Consider the following 22172-nt stretch of genomic DNA (forward strand, 5'->3'; position numbering starts at 1 on the left):
CTTAGCACCGAGATATGTATGAATGTTTGTAATGCGTGTGATTTGGATTGAATACAATTTGGGTTTTCGGCACTTTCTCCCACTTTCATCCACTTTCATTTTTAAAAAGAGTCATACCAAACAAATATTATTGACTTGAGGCTCAAATATTATTTTTCAGTGATATTATGTTAAAGAGATTATATTCACACATCTCAAATTACCTCCCTCACACTCTTTTAATTTTTTAATATTTTTCTATCAAGTGTGAGTGGTGTGTAAAATATCAATAAAATATTTATATATATAAAAAAAAGGTGTGAGAGAAGCAATTTGGGATGTGTGATATAATCTCTCTGTTAATGTTGTGGAACTAAAATTGAGGATCAATGGAGTAACTGTAACATCACATTGACCAACGGAGAGGGGGGTGATGTGCCTTATATGTACATGCCCACCTCCATATAGCACAAGGCATTTTGGGACTCACTGGCTTCGGGTTCCATCGGAACTCCGAAGTTAAGTGAGTTCGGGCGAGAGCATTCCTAGGATGGGTGACCCACTAGGAAGTTCTCATGTGAGTTCCCTGAAACAAAACCGTGAGGGCGTGGTTGGGGCCCAACGATATTGTGCTACGGCGGAGTCGAGACTAGGATGTGACAAAACGGTATCAGAGCCACTCTGCCGTTCGGTGCGAGTGTACCGACGAGGATGTTGGGCCCCTAAGGGGGACATCCTATATTGACCAACGGAGAGGGGGTGATGTGCCTTATATGTACATGCCCACCTCCATATAGCACGAGGCCTTTTGGGAACTCACTAGCTTTGAGTTCCTCCATCGGAACTCCAAAGTTAAGCGAGTTCGGGCGAGAGCATTCCTAGGATGGGTGACCCACTTGGAAGTTCTCGTGTGAGTTCCTAGAAACAAAACCGTGAAGGCGTGGCCGGAACCTAAAGCAAACAATATCGTGTTACAACGGAGTTGAAACTGGGATGTGACAGTAACTGTAGTAGTGTAATAATATGTGACACTAAATGAAAGTCCAAAGAAGAAAGTGATATTGTTGCAAAACTATAACCATCATTACCTCCATTTTTGTTGTCATGGTTCCATCGATGAGGTTCAACTTCTTCATTCAGCAAAGCAAAACCTGCATTGATGCCAACTAATGCAGTGGAAATATTATCAGCATTTAAACCAAAAACCCAAGATATTGGAATTAGATCTTACTGAGAAAAGCATTACAACGATCTATTTATTTGTCACAGTTGATTGACTTAACGATCTTATTGTTAATTGATTTTTTACAGAGATAGTCTTTACAGAGTGATTTAAAATACAACAATTCTGATCCTAAGAACAAAATTTTGTGAATCCGTATTTTGAGGAGAAACTCCTCCTTGATCTTAAGGAACCAAGCATTCCTCGTTCAAACAATGAGCATAAAGTTTATTCTGTGAATCAGAACATTTCTTTTCAAAAAATGTGTTTACAGCTCTATAGCTTCCATATATTGCCACAAATTGAAGACGATTTAGGGGTCACATTTCAAGAAATATGTACCAGTCAGGTTTGGGAATGGTTGCGGCAAGCAGGTTTTGTTGCTGAATTCTTGATTGATTAATCAGTCATTGTATTCATTCATATATAATTGGACTAAATGAAAGCAATGTTCTACCCCCGCCTAGCACCGCCTAGGCGCTAGGCGACTGGCTATTGTTTCGATTAATTCCTAGGTATTTGAAAACAAAGAATGATCGCCTAAACTTGTTTAGGCGCCCGTCTAGAGCACCTGGGCACCCCCGCTTAGGTCGCCACTCTCACTTAGAAAAAAAATAGATAACTTTCATTTTGCATTTTATTTTTATAATAAATTGTAAGAAATTTGTTGGAATACTTAGATTAACACACATTATATGCTTGTCCCCTATGTTTTCATTATGCTCTAATACTTTATAATCTATGTCATTATATTTTACAATTTATGTAACGCAATGCAATTATGTATTTTTTTAAATGTAAGAAGGTACTTATTTATATGATATATAATAGATTCTACTTAAATCCGCTTAGGCCCCACCTAGACTCTGCCTAGCCTCCTAGGTGCTAAGCCCTAGCCCGCTGTTCGACTAGTACCTAACGTTTTTTAGAACCTTGATTGAAAGTATATCAACACAATCAAAACTAATTGAATAATTACAAGAAAAGTAAATCAGTCGGATTCTTGTGAGGGTGGACTTTCTTGTGTTTGCCTAATTTTAGGAGATGACTGAGCTGATGGCTCCGCCGCGAGCATATGTTTCTCATCGACATTATGGACAAAAATGCGGGGGGGGAAGTACATTCGAAAGAACTGAGAATACAAGAGAAACAGAGGACCAAAATAAATTCAACATCCACTGCCAATCGTTACATTTTGATTGAATGAAGAGTACCACGACCTTCTGCCATCGGGTTGAGAAGCTGATCGCCTAAAGCCGGTTTTGGAAGATCTAGCTAAATGGTTCCGCAACTTTCGATTACTAGAGCTTGGAACCAAACAAGGATTGATATTTGGAGCTCCCATGCAAAGGTTGTAGTTGATCTTGATTGATGGGAACTTCTGGCAGCTGAGGGACCGAAAAGACCCGAGAGGGGATTTTCTGGAGCAGCGAAACTCAGGCTTGTACAGTGGAGTTGTGATTGAGGAGGAATCTGATCCCTCAGAAGAACATGTGCAAAATGATAGTGATAAGCTTGTTCTTGCATTCTCCTTAGCCATTGATCTTGCTACTCGAAGCTTGACAAATGAAACTATGCCATTTCGGCAGAGAGGACATGCGATTGAGCCTGGGGGGCCATTAGACGCAGTTGAAGTGCAGTTTGTGGAACAAAGGTACAAGGCACATCTTGTGCAGAACTCATGATCACAACCTGCAAAACGTGAATTGTTAGTATTTGGCAACCAACAAATTTATACCTGATTCTACCATCTAGCATGCAGAAGGCCAGTAGCAATATATATAGCAATGGATCACATATACAGTACTCTGAAAATGGCTCATATCTTGGCTACTGTACAGTTAACTCTGAACTTTCAAAATACGGGGTTGTCTAACAGTAATAACATGTCTACCGAATTCAAGGTTCTTTAAAATTCGAATTTTTTAATGCATATCATGTTATGTGGTAGCTTCAAGGTTCCACAAGTGGTGGTTCCTTCTTCTGAATTGTTTATACATTGTTCTAAGTTGGAAATCCCGGATCAGCCAGTATACCACTGTAATTTCTTTTCATTTAGGCATCAAGAAACTGGCCACAATTACTTTAGTTCCACAAAATTCTGGCTAGCTAAAGTTGGTTTGGCAGCTTAAGACTTTATCGTTAGGCTTTTGGGCTTCGATTCTAATATGCGTACTGAGGACTTAGCAGAGCATTCACTTATGCATCTACCTTCTTCAGCCCAAACCAATGCTAAAGCTCTACCTCTATAGTATCTCACTGGTTCCCTACTTTATTAACCTCCATGAACCATCATCAGGGATATTTTTCGAGTGTGAGGATATATATTTGAATTTACTACACCAAGGGATAACTAAATGAAGCTGGTTCCGCATCAATCATTCTCCGCCGTTTTTCCCTTTCTCCAGGAAACAATCTTAAATGGAAAGATTCAGATGCGAATAATAGAAACCTTCCAACCTCTACAATCCAAAAAAAAAAAAATTCCCATTTGTATATGGATCAAATCAAGTGGAGTTGCCATGTAAACGTAAAAGAGATAGATAATCATGACAGTATGCACTTTTAAGAGAAACATACCTTCTGCGGCCACTGTGCACTGCTGTTCCAAACAGACAACACACGGATCTTGAAATGTAGATAAACAATCATTGTTCCTCCATCCACATTCTCTGTAACCGGCAGCCAAACAAGAGAAACATAATAAGCAGACAAGTTATTAAGAAATCTACTCGCAATATATAATGGCAAGCGAAAAGTATTTTCTGCTTCAACCACATACATGCATTTCATTTGCATAACCAGGGATAGCAATGAATTTATTGAAGGGGTTGCTAGAGAAAAGTTAGTGCAGGAAAAAGCCTCATTTTATACAAAAGAAAACTTAAGGGGTTATTCATAATTAAGCCGTTCATTCTTACAAAATTTATTTAAAGTCACTATAAATTTATAGTTGGGTTGTTTTTTTTATCTATATTTAACATGATTTATCGACTGAAGCAAATCAGAATTACAACAAATTTTGAATGGAACCAATTCAGAAATAACAAATAATTGGGTAGCAAAAAAGTTGGTCAATATATCTAAAAACCTATACTCACCTAGCAATCTTCATAATGCTCATAAGGGGAAGGGATAGGTATGGTGAAGGAAGAATCTGAGACTGGCCTTCTTCGGTGGTAAGGACTTCCTCAAGCCAGTCTCTATGCCACGAACGAGCCACCATCACGGGAGTCCACCTGTAAACAAGGGAAAACATACACCAGGGGTAAGTTGAAAGTTTGTGGTTTAGTAAAGAAACAAAAATAAAAGTAAAAAAGGAGTCTAAAGATTGTGACTGCAGGTTGTGACTGCAGATGGATAAACAACCGATATCACGTCAAACAAGATCCATCACAATAAGACACAAATTTTACAGCCCCATGGCTGATTATTAAAATTGTGCATCCATCTAATTAATTATTGACTTCACAGTCCAAATTTACAGGTTACTTGCCAGAGCTAACATAATAAAAGCAATACATTACTCAGAGAGAACGTGTGAAATTATAGGGAACACTGCCTCAATTGCACTTAAAAGCCACAGGGCAAATAGCCCTTTGGCTAAATGACACCTCTTGTCACCTTAAGTACAAGTGAACAAGGGTACTGACAGGCTTATAGTGAACAAGGGTACTGGCTAAATGATCATCTCCTGCCATGATCAAGAATAGTTTGATCACAAATAACTCCAACAGGACTCCAATGTCGCATGATGACATCTCCAGATCATGAAAAAAGATTAATGAGTTTGAGAATTGGGCACATGTATACAAAATTCAAATCTAACACTCACATTTGCGTCCACAAAACAAAGGTCAAAGTATATAAATATGCCAAAGTTTGAAACAAATAAAAAGTGATTGGAATCCGATACATACCCATTCGCATTTTCAGCACTTAGACTGGAACCCCGGGAAATCAAAATCTGAACAGCAACACATAAAATTAGTAATAGAAAAACATAAATGTCAGTATGAGATGAACAAGATTTACGTCTAGTCCTGTGTAGAATAAAGTACATACTTGACAACATTCTGCATTTCCTCCACATGCAGCATAGTGTAGGGCTGTGCTTCCAGCACCTGCAAAGTTGTCAAAATGGTTTAGGAAATACATCCGAATGACCAGACCTGCAAAATCATATTGGACTGACAGAAACATTTAAACATTAATGTTTAAACGTGAAAATACATTAACGGGAAGTTAAGCAAAGTATTAGGAACTTGAATACATCTGACTGTGCTATAGCTTTCTAAACAACACCAGAAATGCAAATGCATTAACTATATTCACCTGAAGACTTGGAATATACGTTATATGCATGATCCAGCTCCAAAATTACAACACAACTCCGTAGATTTGCTAAGGCAACTGGATAATGATAATTGCTGAAAAACGGCAAATAATAGAATAACTTACCTATTAGATCAACTGTAGCTCCGTCTTGCGCAGTTACCTTAGAAACAGATGCCCCTAAACCCAAAAGTAGTTGTACACTTTCAATGTGACCATTAAGTGCTGCCATATGCAGCGCAGTGATTCCTCCATCAGCGGGCCTATTAATTATCTGGAACAAAACACTGGTGCGCAGAACATGGAAGAGGAATCAGTGAAGCGTATAGGGAAAGAAAAAAAAAGAGGGTGCAAAAGGAAATGGAAGTGGAAGTACTCATGATTAAACTCTGTGATTGATTCTTCATTGCTATCAGCATTCCTTAATGTAGTCCAAAAATCCGGAGTGCTGGTAATGTAATCAGCCAGGAGGAGTCTGATGCATCGAGAATGACCATTCAAAGCGGCAAAGTGAAGTGCAGTACCGCCATTCAGATAATCTGCTCTGTGAATCTGAAATCCAGTTTTCCAAAATTTGTCATGTGTTAAGCACATCATTGCCAAAAGAATACTGGAAAACTGTTTTGGAATTAACAATCTTACGGTGGCTTTAGAAAGCATCAAAGTCTGAACAACCTCCCAATGACCATGTTGGCAAGCTTGCATCAAAGCAGTCTGTTGACCAAGATATAGAGCACAATGTTGATGGACGTAAACTGAGCAGGATAAACTTCTAATGTCCCAATTTGCGATAATTTTACCTGACCACGATAATTCCTGAGATTGATATCAACTCCAGACTCAAGCAATACAGAGACTATCTAAACAACAACAACAACAACAACAACAAAGCCTTTTCCCACTAAGTGGGGTCGGCTATATGAATCCTAGAACGCCATTGCGCTCGGTTTTGTGTCATGTCCTCCGTTAGATCCAAGTACTCTAAGCCTTTTCTTAGAGTCTCTTCCAAAGTTTTCCTAGGTCTTCCTCTACCCCTTCGGCCCTGAACCTCTGTCCCGTAGTCACATCTTCGAACCGGAGCGTCAGTCGGCCTTCTTTGCACATGTCCAAATCACCGGAACCGATTTTCTCTCATCTTTCCTTCAATTTCGGCTACTCCTACTTTACCTCGGATATCCTCATTCTCAATCTTATCCTTTCTCGTGTGCCCACACATCCCACGAAGCATCCTCATCTCTGCTACACCCATTTTGTGTACGTGTTGATGTTTCACCGCCCAACATTCTGTGCCATACAACATCGCTGGCCTTATTGCCGTCTTATAAAATTTTCCCTTGAGCTTCAGTGGCCTACGACGGTCACACAACATGCTGGATGCACTCTTACACTTCATCCATCCAGCTCGTATTCTATGGTTGAGATCTCCATCTAATTCTCCGTTCTCTTGTAAGATAGATCCTAGGTAGCGAAAACGGTCGCTTTTTGTGATCTTCGCTAAATTGCTCCGGTCATTAGTGTGGATAAGTATATAAATGGATAGAGATAGGAAAGCAAACACAAGATGTATGTGGTTCACCCAGATTGGCTACGTCCACGGAATAGAAGAGTTCTCATTAATTGTGAAGGGTTTACACAAGTACATAGGTTCAAGCTCTCCTTTAGTGAGTACAAGTGAATGATTTAGTACAAATGACATTAGAGTACAAATGACATTAGGAAATATTGTGGGAGAAGGATCTCGTAATCACGAAACTTCTAAGTATCGGAGTGTGGTATCATCTTGACTTGCCTTATCTGTCTCATAGGTAGATGTGGCAGCTTCTCTGGAAGTACTCTTCCTCCATCCAGGGGTGGTATCTATAACTGGTGGAGATGCACAAGGTAATGTATCAATGTCACTTGAAGCTTACTTGTAGTTTCAGGCTTGGTCAAGCGCGATACAAACCATGTAGTAGGAGTCCCCCAAGTCGCCGAGCTAGGGGATTTGCTGAAAGAGGTGACAGACAAGGTAAGCAATCAGAGCTCCGGCTGATTGTTCACCTTCTCCCCATCTTGCAGCAGCATGAAGGATAAAGAGAAGAAAAATGAGAAGAGATGATATGGGATACTTTTGCTTTTGAAGAAGTAACTTTCCACAGGCTTATTCTTGAACTGAGCTGGAGGGTTTTCTGGTTTCCTCCAGAGTATAAGGCCGACTGAAGAATTTGAGGGTCAAAACAAGTCCATCAAATCTAGAGTACGTTCGACCCTGCTGATATGGGATACTTTTGCTTTTGACAGAGTAATGGATGGATCGGCACGTGTGCTGTTACGCTTGTCTCCACATGCTTCCTTGTATCCTTCGCACTTGCCCTATCTGTTCCTCAAGCAGATGCGGTATCTTCCCTGGCAACATAAGATGTTGAAGATGAGTACTCGAGAGCAATGCCAGGTAAGTAATCAGGTAAGGGGTTCCAGGCTGTCAGTTCCTGGCTGGGAGCTTGATTTCAAGTGCTGACTGATTGCTCTCTTTCTCCTTGTCTTGCAGGTAAAAACAAGGCCAAAGGAAAAGACAGGGAAAAAGCATGATATGGGATACTCTTGCTTTTAACCCTGATGATATGAGATATTCTTGCTCTAGTATAGCTTGTTTGCAGAGGTATTATCGGGGGGAAAGAAAGCTGAATATTTCGAAAGGCTTTGTTGGGAGTGCCCTCTCAGATATGAGGAAGGGTTGAGCATTTTTGCAGGTCTGCCTGTCCGTTGGGGATGGAGGTCGACATATATAGGAGTCTCCCTAACAACAAGTAGTAATGCTATTCCTTTACCCTACTTGGTCATAGCACGGTAGTGGGAGCTGCCAGCTTCACATGTTTTAACTCTGTCAGAGCACTTTGAAAAAGTGGTATGTGGTATCTGGCTCTCGAGATTCGGAGAACGATGCTTCTTCGATTTTTGAGAAAGCAATCATGGTGGGGGTCTGGCTCTCGAGATTCGGGGAGCAGTGTCTCTTCGATTTTTGAGAGAGTAATCATGTTGGGAGTCTGGCTCTCGAGATTCGGAAGGCGGTGCCTCTTCAATTTTGGAGTAAGCAATCTTGTTGGGAGTGTTTTCTCGGATGTGAGTAAAGGTTGGGCATGTTTGCTAGTCTACCTTGCCACGAAGCACGGAGGTTGACACACAGGGACTTTCCAATTATCCAGCAGTGGTACTGTTCCTTTACCCTTGTGGGTAATAATATGGTAGCTAGACCTTCAAAATTTATGTGTCTAAACTTTGTTAGTGCTGTTTCTTTGCTATTCTTTTACCTTTCTTGGTCAGAGCGATGTAGTGGGAGCTGCAAGCTTCACGTGCTCAACTTTGGCAGAGACTTTGACAAAGTTATCTGTGGTACCCATGAGCTATTGTTGCGTGTGGGAAGTGGGTGATTGAACAGTAAGATTCATGTGCTTTCTACTTCACCAGAAGTCTTCGACAGAATGCCCATAATTTCCGCAAAGCTGAGTGTGCGTGTGACAGGTGCTGACAAGGCTAGAAAAGAAGGTGCCTCTTCGATTTCTGAGATCGGCCCTCGTGGTCTCTGAGCAGCCCAGCTTTTGAGAAAGCGAGCGCCTCTTCGATTGATTCGAAGAACGATGCCTCTTCGATTTTTGAGAAAGCAATCATGCTGGGGGTCTGGCTCTCGAGATTCGGGGAGCAGTGTCTCTTCGATTTTTGAGAAAGTAATCATGTTGGGAGTCTGGCTCTCGAGATTCGGAGGGCGGTGCCTCTTCGATTTTGGAGCAAGCAATCTTGTTGAGAGTGTTTTCTCGAATGTGAGTAAAGGTTGGGCATGTTTGCTAGTCTACCTTGCCACGAAGCACAGATGTTGACACACAGGGACTTTCCAATTATCCAGCAATGGTACTGTTCCTTTACCCTCTCTTCGATTTTTGAGAAAGTAGTCATGTTGGGAGTCTGGCTCTCGAGATTCGGAGGACGGTGCCTCTTCGATTTTGGAGCAAGCAATCTTATTGGGAGTGTTTTCTCGAATGTGAGTAAAGGTTGGGCATGTTTGCTAGTCTACCTTGCCACGAGGCACAGAGGTTGACACACAGGAACTTTCCAATTATCCAACAGTGGTACTGTTCCTTTACCCTTGTGGGTAATAATATGGTAGCTAGACCTTCAAAATTTATAGGTCTAAACTTTGTTAGTGCTGTTTCTTTGCTATTCTTTTACCCTTCTTGGTCAGAGCGATGTAGTGGGAGCTGCAAGCTTCACGTGCTCAACTTTGGCAGAGAACTTTGGCAAAGTTATCTGTGGTACCCATGAGCTATTGCTGCGTGTGGGAAGTGGGTGATTGGACAGTAAGATTCATGTGTTTTCTACTTCCCCAGAAGTCTTCGACAGAATACCCATAATTTCCGCAAAGCTGAGTGTGCGTGTGACAGGTGCTGACAAGGCTGGAAAAGTAGGTGCCTCTTCGATTTCTGAGATCGGCCCTCGTGGTCTCTGAGGAGCCCAGCTTTTGAGGAAGCGAGCGCCTCTTCGATTTCTGAGATCGGCTTTCGTGGTCTTTGAGCAGCCCAACTTTTGAGAAAGCAAACACCTCTTCGATTTATGAGATCAACCCTCGTGGTCTCTAAGCAGCCCAGCTTTTGAGAAAGCAAACGCCTCTTCGATTTCTGAGCAGGCGCCTCTTCGATGTCTGAAGCTTCGTCGACTGCAGCTTTTTATAGGGGCTGGCATTAAGTTCCAAAGCACACTTGAATCTCCACCAGTAGAAGCTCCATTCTTGCACTTCTAAGATCTTGATTTGTCCGACCTCTTCTCTCTTCAATACCTTTGAAAATGTCTGGCCCCTCCGACCGTCGTTTTGACTTGAACCTTGTTGAAGAGGCAGCCCCGCCTTCTCCAGACAACATATGGCGCCCATCCTTCGTCTCCCCTACTGGTCCTCTTACCGTTGGGGATTCCGTGATGAAGAATGATATGACCGCTGCGGTGGTGGCCAGGAACCTTCTCACCCCCAAAGATAACAGACTACTTTCCAAACGGTCTGATGAGTTAGCTGTTAAGGATTCACTGGCTCTCAGTGTTCAGTGTGCAGGTTCTGTGTCTAATATGGCCCAACGCCTATTTGCTCGAACCCGCCAAGTTGAATCATTGGCGGCCGAAGTGATGAGTCTCAAACAGGAGATTAGAGGGCTCAAGCATGAGAATAAACAGTTGCACCGGCTCGCACATGACTATGCTACAAACATGAAGAGGAAGCTTGACCAGATGAAGGAAACTGATGGTCAGGTTTTACTTGATCATCAGAGATTTGTGGGTTTGTTCCAAAGGCATTTATTGCCTTCGTCTTCTGGGGCTGTACCGCGTAATGAAGCTCCAAATGATCAACCTCTGATGCCTCCTCCTTCTAGGGTTCTGTCCAGTACTGAGGCTCCGAATGATCCCCCTCCGATGCCTTCTCTTTCTGGGGCTCTACCGACTGCTGAGACTTCTCCTAAGCAACCTTTGTGAAGGCTCCATCTTGTTTGTTTATTTTGACTCATGTATATGTACATATTTGTAGCTTATCGGGGATATCAATAAATAAGTTTTCCTTCATTTCAACGTATTGTGTTAGATACACCAAAGCCTTCTTCGCTAAGTTCTTTGAATTTTCTTTTGTTGAAGCTTGTATGTTGAAGCTTTCTGAGTGGAGCATGTAGGTTGGGGTAGTGTTCCCTTAATTTTTCGAGTGAGGAAAACTTCTCGGTTGGAGACTTGGAAAATCCAAGTCACTGAGTGGGATCGGCTATATGAATCTTAGAACGCCATTGTGCTCGGTCCTGTGTCATGTCCTTCGTTAGATCCAAGTACTCTAAGTCTTTTCTTAGAGTCTCTTCCAAAGTTTTCCTAGGTCTTCCTCTACCCCTTCGGCCCTGAACCTCTGTCCCATAGTCGCATCTTCTAATCGGAGCGTCAGTAGGCCTTCTTTGCACATGTCCAAACCACCGTAACCGATTTTCTCTCATCTTTCCTTCAATTTCGGCTACTCCTACTTTACCCCGGATATCCTCATTCCTAATCTTATCCTTTCTCGTGTGCCCACACATCCAACGAAGCATCCTCATCTCCGCTACACCCATTTTGTGTACGTGTTGATGCTTCACCGCCCAACATTCTGTGCCATACAGCATCGCCGGCCTTATTGCCGTCCTATAAAATTTTCCCTTGAGCTTCAGTGGCATACGGCGGTCACACAACACGCCAGATGCACTCTTCCACTTCATCCATCCAGCTTGTATTCTATGGTTGAGATCTCCATCTAATTCTCCGTTCTTTTGCAAGATAGATCCTAGGTAACAAAAACGGTCGCTCTTTGGTATTTCTTGATCTCCGATCCTCACCCCTAACTCGTTTTGGCCTCCATCTGCACTAAACTTGCACTCCATATATTCTGTCTTTGATCGGCTTAGGCGAAGACCTTTAGATTCCAACACTTCTCTCCAAAGGTTAAGCTTTGCATTTACCCCTTCCTGAGTTTCATCTATCAACACTATATCGTCTGCAAAAAGCATACACCAAGGAATATCATCTTGAATATGTCCTATTAACTCATCCATTACCAACGCAAAAAGGTAAGGACTTAAGGATGAGCCTTGATGTAATCCTACAGTTATGGGAAAGCTTTCGGTTTGTCCTTCATGAGTTCTTACGGCAGTCTTTGCTCCTTCATACATATCCTTTATAGCCTGGATATATGCTACTCGTACTCCTTTCTTCTCTAAGATCCTCCAAAGAATGTCTCTTGGGACCCTATCATACGCTTTTTCCAAATCTATAAAGACCATGTGTAAATCCTTTTTCCCATCTCTATATCTTTTCATCAATCTTCGTAAGAGATAGATTGCCTCCATGGTTGAGCGCCCTGGCATGAACCCGAATTGGTTGTCCGAAACCCGTGTCTCTTGCCTCAATCTATGCTCAATGACTCTCTCCCAGAGCTTCATTGTATGACTCATTAACTTAATACCCCTATAGTTCATGCAATTTTGTACGTCGCCCTTATTCTTGTAGATAGGCACCAAAGTGCTCGTTCGCCACTCATTTGGCATCTTCTTCGTTTTCAAAATCCTATTGAAAAGGTCAGTGAGCCATGTTATACCTGTCTCTCCCAAAACTTTCCACACTTCGATTGGTATATCGTCTGGGCCTATTGCTTTTCTATGCTTCATCTTCTTCAAAGCTACAACCACTTCTTCCTTCCGGATTCGACGATAAAAAGAGTAGTTTCTACACTCTTCTGAGTTACTCAACTCCCCTAAAGAAGCACTCCTTTCATGTCCTTCATTGAAAAGATTATGAAAATAACCTCTCCATCTGTCTTTAACTGCGTTCTCTGTAGCAAGAACCTTTCCATCCTCATCCTTGATGCACCTCACTTGGTTTAGGTCCTTTGTCTTCTTTTCCCTTGCTCTAGCTAGTTTATAGATATCCAACTCTCCTTCTTTGGTATCTAGTCGTTTATACATATCGTCGTAAGCCGCTAACTTAGCTTCTCTGACCGCTTTCTTCGCCTCTTGCTTCGCTTTTCTATACCTTTCACCATTTTCATCGGTCCTCTCCTTGTATAAGGCTTTACAACATTCCTTCTTAGCCTTCACCTTTGTTTGTACCTCCTCATTCCACCACCAAGATTCCTTTTGGTGTGGGGCAAAGCCCTTGGACTCTCCTAATACCTCTTTTGCTACTTTTCGGATACAACTAGCCATGGAATCCCACATTTGGCTAGCTTCCCCCTCTCTATCCCACACACATTGGGTGATTACCTTCTCTTTGAAAATGGCTTGTTTTTCTTCTTTTAGATTCCACCATCTAGTCCTTGGGCACTTCCAAATCTTGTTCTTTTGTCTCCCTCTTTTGATATGTACATCCATCACCAACAAGCGATGTTGATTAGCCACGCTCTCTCCTGGTATAACTTTGCAATCCTTACAAGTTATACGATCCCCTTTCCTCATTAGAAGAAAATCTATTTGTGTTTTTGACGACCCACTCTTGTAGGTGATCACATGTTCTTCTCTCTTCTTAAAGAAGGTGTTGGCTAAGAAGAGATCATATGCCATTGCAAAATCCAAGATAGCTTCCCCATCCTCGTTTCTCTCCCCAAAACCATGGCCACCATGAAAACCTCCATAGTTGCCTGTCTCCCTGCCCACGTGTCCATTTAGATCTCCTCCTATAAATAACTTCTCCGTCTGAGCAATTCCTTGCACCAAGTCTCCAAGGTCTTCCCAAAATTTCTCCTTCGAACTCGTATCCAACCCTACTTGAGGTGCGTACGCACTAATCACATTGATAAGTTCTTGTCCTATTACAATCTTGATTGCCATGATTCTATCTCCTACCCTCTTGACATCTACAACATCTTGTGTCAAGGTCTTGTCCACGATGATGCCAACACCGTTTCTCGTTCTATTTGTGCCCGAATACCAAAGTTTAAACCCTGAGTTTTCTAGATCCTTTGCCTTACTACCAACCCACTTAGTTTCTTGTAGGCACATAATATTTATCCTTCTCCTCACCATAACTTCCACTACTTCCATAGATTTTCCCGTTAAGGTTCCTATATTCCACGTTCCTAAACGCATTTTGCTCTCTTGAACTCTACCCTTCTGTCCTAGCTTCTTCACCCTCCCCCGTCTAATAGGATCAAAGTACTTCTTTTGTGTGTCCCGTGTAAAGTTGATAGGAGCATATGCTCCCAAACAACTTTGAGTGGAGTCGTTCGAAAAGAAGTTTCTACGGCCCCCTTGCTCATTTAACACTGCATCCGGGTACCGATGGAGATACAGCGACCCTTGCTCACTTATCACTGTGCTCGGGCCACACAGCGCGCCACTTACGGGTGACGCCCTAGCTTTAGCGCGATTTTGTTCTGGATTCATTTTCATAAGGATTCGACGTGATCATGGAGTGCCGGCTGTCGACTACCTGACGCCCTCCCCCTCCTCCTTTATCCGGGCTTGGGACCGGCAATGTAAAATTACATAGGCGGAGTTACAGAGACTATCTAAACACATGGAAAAAATACAATCACAATCCTATCACATAAGCAAAACCGCAATGAAATCAAAATCTTATTAGAGTTATACCTCATGGTGGCCCTGAGCTGCAGAATAATGGAGAGGGGAATTGCGTACACCGAAAGTGGAGTACCTTGCCAGGCGAGGGTTACATTCCAGCAAGGCCTTGGCTTCTTGAACATCGCCATCTCTTGCTGCTGAAACTAACCGCTCCCCGGATGCTGAACATCCAAATGAATTTCCCATAACGCCTAGAAATTTCATGTCCCTCAAAATATTACAAACCCAACAGATGGGGATTTACAACGACCAAAATTTTGGCTATTTGCTCCACACTTGCCTTATTTTCCTCAAATGTCAGACATCAAATCCTTAATCCATCCAATAAACAACACATACAGATATTGATGTTGTTGTCTGCAGATTAGTTAAACATTTCGACAACTTGGAGAAAACCAACAAAAGACAGACAGGAACGTTAAAACCTTACCGAAATCAAGGCCATTGTCTCCTCCACAGAAGCAAGGCCTTTCAAACCCATTCAATCCTCCATCCAAAACAAATAAAAAAAATCTTCAGTTTCCGCTCAAAGCAAAGAATCTTCCTCACCCCCCATATTTTTTATCAAATAATCAAAATCTTCAAAACCCAGATGGAAAATCTCCTTCTGGGTTTTAAAGGAAGCTGATCAAAGATAGATGTAATGAATGAAATGAAGATTATCTTCAAATGGGAGAGTATTATTTTCCCAAGAAAAAGAAATAAAAAGAGAGGGAAGTGGGTGAGTAATTAGGGAGGAGGACAAGAGCTCCCTCCTCAAACCTCAACCAAAAATAGCCCGCAAGAAAGGCATGTCTCCGACTCTCCACGACCATGATTGGATATTATTAGCTAGTCAACTTGGTAGTTGGCTTCGTCCTTTCTCCGTCTCCCTCTCCCTCTCTCTCTCTGGTCCCTCCCTCCTTCTCCCTTTTACTTCAAGCTGGGGCAAATTTTACTTTGTCCACGCAGGTCACCTGACTCTCGGCTAATCATCCTCACGGATTAAATTACGTTTCACCTCTTTTTTCACCACTGCCACAAGCATGATACGATCACATATCACGTGTCACGCATGGAATTTGGGTTGTGATTTTTGCACACCCATTTCATCTTGGCCACACTTCCTAACCATGACATTGATTTTTATTTGTTTGGTATAAGGAAAACTAATGAAAAGTGTTTGAAAACTTTGAATTTTAATGATAAGAACAAAATAAAGGGTAAAGTGAATAGTATCATGTTTGACTTTTTAGTGTAAAAATGTGGTTTTTCGTTAAAGTGAACAGTACCGTGGGCTTTTCATTAAAACTCTCTTTGTTATATTCACTAGCTGACTAAAAAGATGAATATGCAAAAAGTGAAAAAGAACACGTAGAGGTTTAATTTCTCTATCGCATATCTGTTGATTTACCCTCAGAAGTTGTATAAAGTTATAAATTTCCCTCCTTGAACTTTTATTAATAGTCAATTTTCCCTTTGACGCTAGATTTTAAAATTTTTCATCTAGTTTTCCATCATTTTTTTATCATGTGGACAACACATGACAAACGCATGAGGGAAAAAGGAATGGAAAGTTGGATGGATAAAAATTGGATGAAATTTTTTAAAATCTAACGCTATGAGGAAATTGGCTATTTGTGATAGTCGGCTAAATTTAAAATTCAGGAGGAAATTAGCTAATTATAAAATTCTGAAGCATAATTGGCTAGTTATAAAAGTTCAAGAGGGTAATTGGCTAAAATTAAAATTCATGAGAGAAATTGATAGCTCTATACAAATTTGAGGGATAACTTTCCATCATAATATTTGCATATAAGTGTATGATTATGTTGACCCCAAAAATTACAAACTCTACATGGCGCGCAAGTTGAGAAACTATGAGCTAACTACATCCTTCTTGTTAATGCGGGCGTGCCAACTCACAACCGAGCTTGGTCGGGTGATAGAATAGATGTAGTGGTGGTGTCGAATGAGTTGCTGATTTTCGCATGAAAAAGTGATTACGACCAAGGAAGGAACACTCTCAAATTGAAGACAACGTTACTAGATCCCTACGAAGTTTAGTAACTGGTTTGGCTTTTACTGTGCCGAACAAGAGATAACTAAGTAACACCTCACTTCGCAGAGAAGCTAGTGAGATGACCTCTTTAGGTGAAAGAATTGGAAACTCTTCGCCCGCCCAGACTTTGATGGATAACTAACCAACTAGATTCAGTGATGTTAGTTCAAACTGAAGATGCTCGATGATTCCTTGATTCTACGGCTCAAGTGATGTTAGTCCAAACTAAAGATGTCACAAGTTGTCAACACAATGCTATTAGTCCAAATAGAGTTAGGATAGTTAGTGTTTTTCTCAGGGTTGTGAGAAAGGTTTTGCGTAGAGCGAGGGTTTTCGCATAATTTTCAAATTCAAAAATTTTGAAACATAATTCCAAAATTTATTGTACAAGTTTTTTAATATTCTTGAACTTTTCCATATAGAAAATTTATTGTTCTTTTTCAATATTTGGTATATGTTTACATATAAATCCAATTATTTCTGTGGTATACTATATCCTTTTAAATATATAAGTGTATAATATATATCCAAAATAAGCAATAAGAAAAAACTTGATTACAAAACACCTAATTTTAGTAAATAACTATCAAAATATTTCGATTTTTTTTATAGAATAAGTTCATAACACTTTGAAAAAATTAGGATTGAAAAACCCTAAATATATTGTGTTGATCCGTCCTTAATTTTCTATGTAATTTTCTCCCTGAGTGTGTAAATTGATGTTTATGCCCTTTTTGGTAGAAGTGAAAATTGACGTGGACATGGTTATTCGACTTTAATTTATTTTTCTCGTTATCGTAATTGAATAGTACTCGCTGTTGATTTTTCAGGTAATGCGGGACCATGATTTTTCAGGAGTGGAGTAAGGCTGATCTGAATACTACTACCTTAAAAGTCCAGTCATGAACTACCAGCTCTGGGTAGAGTTTTATCAAATGAAGCAGGATGCCACCATCATTATGCTCCGGGCTCGAGGTGGAGCCCAAGCGACTCCGCTGGATGACCATGCTTGTTCTGCAAGACACGCGAATTGATTCTGATATGGACTCAATCACATCCTACAAGTCTTGGAGTCCCTACAATCTAGGGATAAGCGTGCGCCGCAAGTAATCACACTCCTAGGAGGATGCAATATCTACTTACTAGATATCCTCTCAGATTCTCCCAGCTTAGAATAAGGATTCTATCTTAAAAAGGTCACTCTCCCACCTTATAAATACACCCATTTAGGGTTCAACTATGGTAATGTAATCTATACACTTGAATTCTCCTGCTCACTGCTTGAATCTCAAATCATTCACTAACTTGACCGTCGGAGAATCTCAAATCATTCTCTTTGGTCTTTCTTACGATTGTTTACTGTTTTGCAGGTTGTTCCAAAGCACACGAATTTATGCTCAACCACTGCTTACGGAGGTGCACATATTTGGTTCCAATAGGTAGACAAATTATCAACAAGCAAGTGCACCAGCAACAACCTTTCTACGGTTAAGATTGTCGTGCCCTCACCATCCATTGGCTATTGTGCCTCTTGGATTTTTATCCAATATGGCGCGCCCAACTACATCTCTTTTTGAATCCAAAGACTCAAATTCAATTTAATCAATTTTAACAGTAACAAAAATATACAGAATCTTAAATTTAAATTTAAGGATTGTAATTTAAATTTAAGGATTGTAATAATATTATTAATTAATTCAAATCAGATCCAACACCAAAACTCTATACCCATCCATTTGTTCAGTAATCCATCAAAAAAAAAAAAATCAATTTTCTCATATTTTACTACCAAATTTTTGTTTCGAAATTTGAAAATTTTTACATCAAAATGTTCATAAAAATTAAACAAGATATATATAAACTAATTCCAAAATTAGTAGCAACCAAAAAAAAAAAACAAAATATAAAAGTTAACAAATTATAAAGTTGTGGTGGGAATTATAAGTTCTTTACCGTTGGAAAAAAACTGTCTAATTTCATTTTGTAGATTCTTTTTACGAACTTCATTCTATAGATGAATAATTAAAAATACGGTACTAAATTTTGAAATCTTAAATCTTTGCGTTGGTGAAAGTCTCATTGACTTAACATTAAGCGGCACAAAAGCCATTACCAAAATCCACAAATAAAACTTAAGCAAAAATGTCACTTTCCTTTTGTTTTTTTGTTTTGTTTTTTTTGGCCTTTGGGGGTCCATCGTAGAACTCTCCACTCACTCGACATCACTAAAATACACAAAATCCTAAGCTCCCCCTTCTAATATTTCTAAAACGTACTATTGTTTGTACCTATCTTTCTTCTGACTTTTTAACTTTTTATCACATTTATCATTTTGAATAATACTAGAGAGGTTACTGTGCGGTAAACTAAATGAAATAAAAGTTTAAGATTAGATTATTGCTTAAATGTTGAACGTACTTATTTTTTTATTAATGACATATAATTTAGTTTGCAGGTTTGATCTACTTAGCAAATACTCTATCTTTCTTGTCCATTACCTAGGAAAAAAAAGTTGATCCATTATTAATGTATTTATCAACCTAGGTTATCTCCAGTTAAAAATTATAGACCACATTTAATTTTAAGATTGCCACGATAAATCTTCAACCAAAGAGCTAAAAGAAATCGCATTATTGAAGAGGGACTTAAAGTCTTCAAATAGGAGATGATTGAATAGAATTGAAAGAATGAGATCAGAAATAACAAAATAGGTAATGTTAGGAAAACTAAATTTTAGACGAAATTTGCTAATTAAATTATGTGTTACCAATAGGAATGGACATGTTTATCAATGCTTAAATCATAATCCAATCATTAACTTCTATATCATTTAGTTTAGCAAATTTGTCTTGTCTATCTAAGTATTGCCCATAACAAAGGTTATTAAAATATGTTAACCAAATAAAGAAAATCCATTTAAGAATTATAGTTTCACACAACTTTGTGAAGACTTCTAGCATTATTTCCAGTTAAGCTGCATTGGGGTTGATGCAGGTTTGGTTTGTAGTAAACCAGAACAAGTAAAAGAAGAAGAGCCTTGCATTTGATGAAGACCATGATTTCATGTTCTAAAAATTTTAAATTAAATAATGTGAGTGACTACCTAATGTGCCATTTATAACTTTGCAGGTTGGTGGATTTATTGGCTTTTCAAATCTCACCTGTGTCACCATTTATTTCCATCTTTCACATTCAATATTTCCTCTCTCCTCTCTCTCTCTCTCTCTCTCTCTCTCTCTCTCTCTCAATATTTCAATTTGCAACACATGACACCAAGCCTAAATAACTTTCTGGGGTTTGGATGTTTTGGAGTCGGACTTGTTTCCAACTTTGCATACCAGATGGGGTTCTTCGGTTAGCTGCCTGAAGCTCAAAGCTGCTATCTTGGGGAGCTCATTGTTCCAAACCCAACCTTTTGTCCTTGGAAAAAACAAAAACAAAAAATGGTATGGATGTGGAAGCTCCTTGAAATCAAAGAAAATGGGGTTTCTTCAATTCCCACGTTCCCACCATACTTTGTTCCTCAGCTTCCTCCCCCACCCCCAAATCTCCAATCAAATAGTTTGAGTTTTGGGAACAAAGTCAGTCCAAGCATACTGCTAATAGTCATAATAGTAGCCATTGTTTTCTTTGTTGCTGTGCTGCTCCACCTCCTTGTTAGATTCCTCCTGAGGCCTCCAGCCAGAGATTCAGAGGACTTGGAGAGTGTGACAGTTCTCCAAGGGCAACTGCAGCAACTGTTCCGCCTCCATGATGCAGGCGTCGACCAGTCCTTCATAGACGCCCTCCCTGTCTTCTACTACAAAGCCATCATTGGATTGAAAAACCCTTTTGATTGTGCTGTCTGTTTGTGTGAGTTTGAGGCTGAGGATAACCTCAGATTGCTCCCCAAATGCAGCCATGCCTTCCACATGAAGTGCATTGACACTTGGCTCTTGTCTCACTCCAGTTGCCCTCTCTGTAGAGCTACTTTGCTCCCTGATTTCTCACGCAGCAATGGCTGCTCACCCATTGTTTTTGTTCTTGAATCTGGGAGTGACAGCTCCAGAGAGATGGTCTCTGATAGAGATGGACTCACTTCCCATCTGGGTTTTCATGGAGACATGGAATTGGGGTTGTCATACAAATCTTGCGAAATTGTGGCGAAAAATGAGGCTAACACGGCGGTGATGGTGGATTCCGGGAAAAAGGTAGTGCCTGTGAAGCTTGGGAAGTTCAGAAATGTGGATAGTGGGGGTGAGGGGAGTAGTGACAGCAATGTGGATTCAAGGAGGTGCTTTTCTATGGGCTCATTTGCGTATGTGATGGATGACAAATATGAATTGCGAGTACCGATTAGAGCCTCGATGAAAAGGCAAGCAATGTCGGAATGCGATTGTGAGTCGAGGAGAGAATTCAAGTTTAGTGGGGTCGAAGCAATTGGAAGCCTTGAAACTCAAGGAACTAGTACTGGCGCTAGTTGTACTAATGGCAATGGCAGTAATGGCATTGGGAGGAGCATGCGGGAGAGCTTCTCGATATCGAAGATTTGGCTTATGGGGAAGAAGGAGAAGCCAAATGGGGCGGCAGATTCGTCACGAAGGGCCTTTTCGTTTCGGTTTCCAGTGCACCAGAGTGCGGTGGCGGCAGGGGAGGGAGCGAAGGCCAAGAATGTTGGGAGTGAGAGTAGGAGGACAATTTCAGAGATTGAAATTGGGAGGTAGGAAAATGGAGGGAGTGAAGTGGGTTGTGATCAGGACAATGTTAGCTGTAACAGTTTGGATTCACAAGCAAATCCACCATCTTTTGCAAGGAGGACGCTGGTGTGGCTTACGGGAAGACATTTGAACAAAGTTGTTTATTCATCACTTGATCCTAGTGTTTATTAGTATTTATTTGTTTTAATTTATTTGATTTTGATTTTTTTAGATGGATAAATTATTATTTTTTATTACTGCTTTCTGGAAGGTATATTTTGGTGTTGTGTAATTGGGAAATGAAGCGGACTTTGAGTAGAGATATTAACACAAAAATTTTGGCATTTATCTTGTCGAAAGATGCAAAATGTTTCCTCTCATAGACTCGTAGTAATTGGGAGTGAGAGTTGGATTTTGTTGCTTGATTTGTTTGTTGCGTGTCTACTTCAAACGTTGGTGTGCTCGAGATTTATGTAATTTTATTTGACAACTGTTAGTTTTCCGAGTTGTTTTGGGAGCCGGAGTCTGCGTTTTGCCATTGTCCTTTTAGAGGAAAACACATCATTAGGGCTACAAAACCACAACTAAGTACCGCCATTAACTTTGGTAGATGCTCACCACCCTCCTACTAGCTTGCAACGTCTCATTTTATTTAACTATAGTCAAAATTAATGCTAATTGTGTGTTCACTGTATTTTTTTTAATTGAAAACAGTAACATATTACATCAGTGGCGAAGCCACATGGCGATCAATAATGACCTCGGCCTATCCTGAAATTTGATAATGTATATGTATTGTTAGTGTTTCCAATAAATAGCTT

At 40.4% G+C, this 22172-nt stretch overlaps 2 protein-coding genes across 19 annotated transcripts; one reads left to right on the forward strand and one right to left on the reverse strand.

The window, feature by feature from the left end:
- Positions 1–2340: 2340 nt before the first annotated feature.
- On the reverse strand, positions 2341–15522 carry LOC103416746 (E3 ubiquitin-protein ligase XBAT32). Of its 18 annotated transcripts, none has more exons than XM_070815337.1 (11): positions 15065–15522; positions 14644–14945; positions 6337–6392; positions 6179–6250; positions 5913–6088; positions 5663–5823; positions 5267–5325; positions 5122–5168; positions 4303–4440; positions 3782–3873; positions 2341–2893 (listed from the first exon to the last, which is right to left on the reverse strand). In XM_070815337.1, exons 4-11 carry the CDS (start codon positions 6239–6241, stop codon positions 2370–2372), a joined length of 1260 nt encoding a protein of 419 aa, XP_070671438.1. In that variant the 5' UTR covers positions 6242–6250; positions 6337–6392; positions 14644–14945; positions 15065–15522; the 3' UTR covers positions 2341–2369. The 18 variants fall into 18 exon arrangements, with proteins under 18 accessions (XP_070671438.1, XP_070671433.1, XP_070671432.1 ...); XM_070815332.1 differs by having other exon boundaries at positions 6337–6396; positions 15065–15513; XM_070815331.1 differs by having other exon boundaries at positions 6337–6396; positions 14644–14991; positions 15065–15433.
- A 4340-nt stretch (positions 15523–19862) lies between these two features.
- Positions 19863–21695, forward strand: LOC103403565 (RING-H2 finger protein ATL13). The gene has a single exon (XM_008342407.4). It carries the CDS (start codon positions 20119–20121, stop codon positions 21376–21378), a length of 1260 nt encoding a protein of 419 aa, XP_008340629.4. The 5' UTR covers positions 19863–20118; the 3' UTR covers positions 21379–21695.
- Positions 21696–22172: the final 477 nt, after the last annotated feature.

Source organism: Malus domestica, chromosome 16, assembly GCF_042453785.1.
Source record: "Malus domestica chromosome 16, GDT2T_hap1".
NCBI classification, from domain to species: Eukaryota; Viridiplantae; Streptophyta; class Magnoliopsida; order Rosales; family Rosaceae; genus Malus; species Malus domestica.

Bases quoted from the DNA above. Each gene is read 5' to 3' on its own strand.
- LOC103416746 (XM_029096035.2), bottom strand. From the start codon at position 14,838: ATGAAATTTCTAGGCGTTATGGGAAATTCATTTGGATGTTCAGCATCC. The intron at 6,353-14,643 runs GTATAACTCTAA...TATCAATCTCAG, and splicing joins CAGCTCAGGGCCACCATGAG to GAATTATCGTGGTCAGGTAA. The intron at 5,824-5,912 runs GTACTTCCACTT...TCTGCGCACCAG, and splicing joins ATCACAGAGTTTAATCATGA to TGTTTTGTTCCAGATAATTA.
- LOC103403565 (XM_008342407.4), top strand. From the start codon at position 20,119: ATGGTATGGATGTGGAAGCTCCTTGAAATCAAAGAAAATGGGGTTTCT.